Source organism: Abrus precatorius, unplaced genomic scaffold (genome assembly GCF_003935025.1).
Source record: "Abrus precatorius isolate BTA unplaced genomic scaffold, Abrus_2018 Scaffold2, whole genome shotgun sequence".
Taxonomy (NCBI): domain Eukaryota; kingdom Viridiplantae; phylum Streptophyta; class Magnoliopsida; order Fabales; family Fabaceae; genus Abrus; species Abrus precatorius.
The window spans coordinates 35,451,180-35,458,392 of NW_020874362.1; the positions used below are offsets into that span (position 1 = coordinate 35,451,180).

The 7,213-nt window shown below is 32.3% G+C and overlaps 1 protein-coding gene across 2 annotated transcripts; it reads right to left on the reverse strand.

Moving 5' to 3' along the window:
• Positions 1-68: 68 nt before the first annotated feature.
• Positions 69-3,892, reverse strand: LOC113858388. 2 transcript variants are annotated; one of them, XM_027491033.1, is made up of 9 exons: positions 3,605-3,892; positions 3,383-3,484; positions 3,095-3,254; positions 2,822-3,001; positions 2,094-2,228; positions 1,801-1,883; positions 1,036-1,129; positions 835-934; positions 69-497 (listed from the first exon to the last, which is right to left on the reverse strand). In XM_027491033.1, the coding sequence occupies exons 1-8, from the start codon at positions 3,871-3,873 to the stop codon at positions 845-847; spliced, it is 1,113 nt and encodes a 370-aa protein (XP_027346834.1). In that variant the 5' UTR covers positions 3,874-3,892; the 3' UTR covers positions 69-497; positions 835-844. The 2 variants fall into 2 exon arrangements, with proteins under 2 accessions (XP_027346834.1, XP_027346833.1); XM_027491032.1 differs by having other exon boundaries at positions 69-562.
• Between the last annotated feature and the right edge of the window lie 3,321 nt (positions 3,893-7,213).

Genomic DNA, 7,213 nt, shown 5'->3' on the forward strand with positions numbered 1-7,213 from the left:
GTGTAGAACTCACTGAACCTATTTATTACTTAATGCTCCAAAATATTTTTAACCACAGATTTGGGCTGAAAATGATAAAAATTGAAATAGTAACAAGTCCAACCAAAATCTGTAATGTTGGCAACTGGTGGAGGAGGAAACAATGCCAGCAGCAGTGTTGAGTATCAAACTCATTAGAAATTAAATGTCAAGATTTTTTTAGTGGGCTGAAATCAAATATTATCTTCAACTTTTGTCCTTGAAGTAAATGCTTCCATCTTGCTCAAACTCTACCTTCTTTTCCTAGTCTCATCATGTGCAGCATCAATATCAGGACAATCTACATATCTGTTTTGAGAACAGTAGCAATAGCATCATCACCTTCAATACCATATGGGGAATGCTAGTTTTCTACTATTATCTGTCTCATCCTGAATAGGATCCCATCAATTGCTACACCAAGTGATTTATTACGTCAAGTAGGCAAGCCATCATGCTGTCACTGCTGATTTCAATCTCTAAAGGCAGTGAGTAAATTTATCGTATGATCGGGTTCGCATGCAAGAATATAAGCTGTCAATATCTATCATGCACCATGTTTTAAAAAAGAAAAACTGAATCATTAAGTCATGAAAAACATTTGCTTCAAATGAAAACCATTTAATGTAGGTAAAAGATTAACAAAAATGAATCTATTCATACAATACTGCTAATCAACTTGTAATAGACCCACAAATGCTAACTATACAGTTTCAACTCAGCATGTAATTCACCAACAGAAAGCTTGTCCAGTAATAAACTGAGATAGATTTCCATAAATATCAAAATATAAAAGCCAAAATTAGATACTCAAACCCAGAAATAATCATGACAAATTCCCTGAAATCCATTTGTTATATTCATCCATCCTTATCATGAAGGAGCTTGAGCTTGGGGAACCACCTCCGCCATACGCCTTCAAGTTCCCAGAGCAGAAATCCCATTAATGTGTATCAGTGCAAAAAGATAAAAAAGGAAAGAAAAAAAAATCAAAAGGGTTAAACAAGAAAGGCACACCTTTGCAACTTCAGAGGTATCAGTGGCACGATCAGTGCTACGCAAGCACATTTTCAGATTATTCCGTTGCATGAATATCACAGCTCCTATGGGCCTGTCATTGATGAAAACATCTAATTGATCAGATTATATAATTCAATAATTCTTTGATACAATTAAAAAATCCACAAAAGGCAGTGGCAGGCAATCATAGTTATAAGATAATAAGAAGCTGTCACAAGAGCCTAATTTAGATCCTTCACTTAACCCCAAAGAACATGAATCAAACAAGGATAAACGGCATCAAATTCAACAGAAAACAGACTTGATTGTTGGAGACCATCAATGAATGACACGTTTAAGTGTGATGTAAAATACAGACACTGGAATATGAGGTCACTATTTTAGGTTATTATAATTTTCAGGGTCTAGTTATGAGAAGAATTTACTATTTGCTTTTTGAAAATGTAAATACAATTCATTTGAATATATATAAAGAAGCCTATGCTGATGCCATAGCAGAGCTCTTGAACAGAATTTATTGCTAGGCCAAGTTTGACATTTCAGTCATTAGAATTGTTGCCTTTGTTATTATAGCAAGACCTTCCACATGTAATTATTATTCCAATCATCAGGCTGATGAAAAATTTGTTAGAGTTAGTCAATCTTTAAATTAAACTTTTCTTGCTGTCAGACAATCACAGTGAACATTATTCTAGTAACATGATAATAATATCAAATTAAACATAGATTTGATAAACCTTTCTTCTAAATAAATTAACTCACCTAAGACCAGTAGCAGCACTTTTCACGCTAAGAAGCTTGCCAATTTCGTCACTTAAGTTAGAGTTCCCATCTACCCGAACTCCCTAAACAACAATCATGGCGACAAAACTTATAAATTTCAATTAAAAAATCAGGTTTGGGAGCGGCACATTATAGTTGCATGATATCATTATAGTCAATTAAACTGACAAGTGACAAGAGTTAGTTGTACATTGAGCAATAAAAAAAGCAGCAGAGGAAGTTCATGGTACAGATTTGAATTTTGATTCATAATTAATTAGGTAGAACATTACCAGGCACTCTCCATAAAATCCTCTACCCAGTCGAACCCTGAAAACCTTTCCCAGCAATTTATTTGCAGAATTCTGGCGAGCAGAAAGATATGAATTTCCTTTAGCAATTAAATCTTCAGCACTTAATTTGAGCAACTGCAATGAAGATTTTTCAAAGGACAGAAAATATTCAGCAAAGACATAATAACTTGATAGATATTGGCAACAATTTTCATCAAGAATAGTGAAGGTTGCATTTTGAATATTACACAGCAAGGCATATAAAATCAAGTAAGCAACACAATAGATGGTGCTATGGCCTGATGAGTTGCGATAACAGAGTATCGCTCTCTGACAGTGTCATAGAAAAATTCTGAATTTGTACAGTCATGCTCACTTCAAACAACCAATGAACTTATGAGATTTTTTTCCCCTCCTCCCAGGCAGGAAACAAACAAATGACAAAACTGACAGGAAAAGATTGTAAGGCATGTTTACAACCTCTCTATCTTACAGAATAATAATAGATATGTAGGTTAAACAGCAGAATTTCTTCAGTTTGCCTGGGTGCGCTATTTGACTTGGCTTAAGTAAACTACATACTTTTGAGAAACAGGAAAATGCCATGAATTCACAAATTTGTTTTTTAATCCATAATTTACATGAATTTAAGTAAAACTCTAAATTTTCACTCAACAACAACAATAAGAAGAAAACACAGGAAGATCTTAAAAGATGATCAGTCATGCCTGCTTGTACATATATGGATTAGAAACGCAGTTAAACCTTGATCGCCATTCACTCAGTCCAATGTTGAAGGCCCTAATGCCAGGCAAGCTCCATCGGCGAAGATCTCCATCCTCAATATACTTAAGAATCAGCTCCACACGGCCTTTGTCTTTTGAATCCACCAAACTTGGAACCTCATCCTTAACGGAATTTAGGAATCTTTCAATCTCATCAATTGTTGTATGTTATGCTGGTAAACCAAAGCACACAAAATAATTGAAATTCTTACTCACACAAGAAATTTTAGTATCCTCATGTTTGCTAGCAAAGTACTCATAAACAGCACTGGAGCTACTCTTCTCAAGGTTTACATTAATGGTAATGTTATCAGGGCAATCACTGGCAGAGGGAATCTTTCTAAGCACTGATTTCCGATGATCAAACCCAATAACCCTACATAAATTAAAGTAACTAAATTAACATGCAATCAAAACCAAATGATAAATTATACAAAATATACATAATATCAACAGAGTTAAAAAAAGAAGAAAACAAAAAGCAAAACATGAATATTAACCTACTTGCATTTTGATTGACGGGAAAGGTTGAAGAGGAAATCCTTTTGAGGAAGAAAGTCAAGAAAATAACATGTCTCAAGGCCTTGAATGCACAATTCTTCAACCCTGTTTTGACAAATAGGTATGTTTATGAAGAGGGTCATTCAAAAACCACAACTTTGCAGCACCCCATTACGAAAAAAAAGGAAATTTAGAACTGAGAGGAAGACGGGATGAGAGAAGAACCTGAAAGCGAGAGAAGGAACTGAAGAAAAAGGCAATATAAGGGATGGGAGAGAGTGACGAGTGTGGAAGAGGTGAGCAAAGAGAGCGGAGAATGCTCCAGAAAAGGAAGGGTAATTGTAAAGCACTAAATTGGGAACTCTATCTTCTGAAGCTTTAGCTATGGCTTCCAACGCTGCATCTGAACGTAAGCTTCTTCTTCCTCTCTCAAACCATAATACAAACAGAGAAAGGGAGGGTTCTCTTCCCCCATTTTTCAACCACCTTTTCATTTCACAGATTTCCTTTTTCACGTTTGGATTCTTGACTTCGGTTAATGATCCATTTCAAAGCTTTTGGACAAGCGAGAACCAGCCTTCCATTTTTGTTTTTATTTTTATGATTACTTGGTTTAAAAAACATTATACAAATACTATTCTAACTATTATTTTTAACTTTCAATTATTGACTTAAGTTATTTTTTTATTTTTATCTTAGATATTTTTTAATATTTTTTTATCCATTCAATTTTAAAAATTTAATATCTCTTTTTATATTACATTAAATTCTCAAAGCATGAGTAAAAAAATTAAAATTATAAAAATTAATTATATTTTTATAAATATTTTTATTCAATAAAATCATCAAATCTTATTTTTTACAATGTAAAATTATTAAAATATTAATAAAAATTTATATTATCTTATTTTATTAACAAAATTACTCTTTTCGTTACTTAACTTTAGAATGAAATTTTTTTTTTCATGTTTGTTCATTCGATTAGCTCTGTTATATAACCTAACAAGACGTTTTAAGTGGCATTGAAATATTTTAATGTCGCTTCTTTAATCATATGTAGACTTTTTTATTTAAAAAATAATTTAAAAATGTAACTCCTCCATTTCTCTTTCATCTTCCCATAGCTCCCTAACCTCATTCCTCTCAATTTTCCAACTCATCAACCCTACCTCCCAAGCTTTGACACATTTTCTCTCCAATCCACCAACCTTATTTTTCCCTCCCGCAACTTCCATTTTTTCTTGCAGCTATTTCTCTCCTTTCTCGCAGTTTCGCCATCCCTTCCCTCTAACTCACCAGCCTTGTTTTCTCTTCCCACAGCCTTCGTTTTTCCTTCCCACAAGTGAAGCGTTATCAGCAACACAAAACAACACCAAAATAACGAGAAATTTATATTTCACAAAAAATTAAATTATACATAAAAAGTAATGAAATTTGAAGTTTGATGCGAATCTGAAACAACTCAATTTGTAATAGAGTGAAAAGTTGCAAGTTTTAAACTCAGAGAAAAAGGAAGCATAATGGATGTATTCCGTAAATCAAATTTATAAATAATTGGGTATGAGTTAGTACTTTGCTAATTTATTCTGTAAATCAAGTGATTCAATAGATATTTAAAATAAAATTTTAGAGATAATTTTTCATTTAGTTGGGGAAAAGGAGGGAGACACGGCTGCAAGTGTAAGATGAGTATGTTTTCCACCATGATGGGTAGACCTTTTTCTATACCCAAAAATGATAATTAGGAGGTTAAACCTGAGAAATTTTCTCAAGTGAAATGACAACTAAGAAATCTAACAAAATTTTGTATTATAATGTAAGAATTCCTCCATTTAGGACAATTTTCTACAATGCTAATAAAGAAATTAGAACACTAGCAAACTTATTTATGATGTAGGGATTCCTCCATTGAGATATTCTTGCCATAAATAGTGTTGACAATAAGGAAAGAGAGGAGAAAGAGACTACAGGAAGGAGGAGACAAGGTTGATAAGTTGTAGAAAGGGGTGGAGAAAATTGCAGGATGAGGACGGGGAGGGGAGAGAGACTGCAGGAAGAACAAGATAAGGTTGATGGATTGGGGAAGGGGTGAGGGAGCTGCAAAGAAGGAAAAGAAGGGATTGCAAGAAGAAAGAGACAAGGCTGGGAGGGAGACAAAGCTCCTGGATTGAGGGGAAATGAGTGATAGAATTACGGGAGAAGGAAGGGGAAGAGAGGGGACTGCGAGGAAGAGAAAGAGAGATTGTGGAAGGGGAGGGGCTGCTGGAGGAGAAAAGGGAGAAGGAGAATGAGAAGTTACAACTCAGCATGACTTCACTATTTTTAATTAAAAATTCAGGTTAGATTAACTAAACAACTTAATGTCATCTCAGCGTCACATGACATTTATGTTAAGTTATGTAATAGAGTTAACAGAAAAAACTAATGTGAAAAAAAGATACTTTGAAGACAAAAATGAATAAAAAAAGTTAGATAACGAAAATAAATTTAATCTTAAAATTAAGAGATTAAAAGAGTAATTTTGCCTATTTTTTTATGATAAATCATATCCTAATTTTTAAGATGATAAATAATTTTTTATATATTGAAATATAAAAGTTTATAACTATTTAAAATATATAAGTACTAAAAATTTAACTTTTGATTTAACAATTAATTATATCCTTATCATCTATGTTATATTTTTAAGCTAGTTTAACAATTAATTTTAAGCACTTTTAATTTAATTAAGATATTGTATGAAAATAATTTACTTTATTGTAACTGTTACAAAAATTAATCAATTTCCTAAAAAGTATGCATTAGTACTGTGTGAACCGGAAGAAGTAACTTTTATAATGATACCTAGTCATGATCATTTTTAACTTCATTTAATAAAGGGGACCCCTACTGCCTTTGTTAATAAAGCATTCTGAATCAATAACTTAACTTCTGATCAATATTTTTTCATGTGTGATGAAATTATTTTCCCCTCACCAAAATGAAAGATTATTTTCTTATTCGTTTCCCCTCACTGCATAATTGTCCGTGAAATTCAATTTTGATGCAATGGGATGAGGAAACTGTACACTATTTGGTCCTACCATTATCAGGTAAAGAGCATTTTGTACAACATAGTTGCTGGGTTTTCCGATAAACTGCAAAAATTAAAATAGCTTGGTATCTGTGTTTGGTTTGCTGTGTTATGGACATTAATGATTATAGTTACACATACATAAGAAGAATGCTGTTTTTAGAGGGGATGCTTTGAATCTTTTTACTGTTATTCACTTGATTAAGCATCTTGGAACTGGATTAAAGCCCATTGGAAAGGTTACTAGTTCCATTATATATTGACTGGGGAAAAGGGAACCAAAGTATTATTGCTTTAAAGGCTTATAATGTACACTATGAAGGATGAGCATATAAATGGATTAGGATACTCATTGTACCCTCTTAATAATACTCTTTTTATTAATAAAAAAAAAAATACAGTCAAGTTTTAAATATTATTGTCGACTTTTGGTTTTTTTTTCAATGTTAGCATTTATTGTAGTAATTAATTTTGATTTATCACCTGTTTGTGTATTTATTGGAATCGAGTTTACGGAAATTCTAAGATACTAAAATGGAACTTTTACGAAACTAAAAAATTTCACTTTGCATGAACAAAGTTTTTAGTTTGACCTAACCTAAATAATATATTTTATAAAATTTATTATTAGAAATACAAGATTTTAGACTTAGACCATCAACTTATTTAATTAAATAAGAAATAGTATGATATAATGTACTATCGTCATCGTGTAAATGTTTTAGACTTTTTCTTAAAGAGATACAAAGAATCTTCTTTTG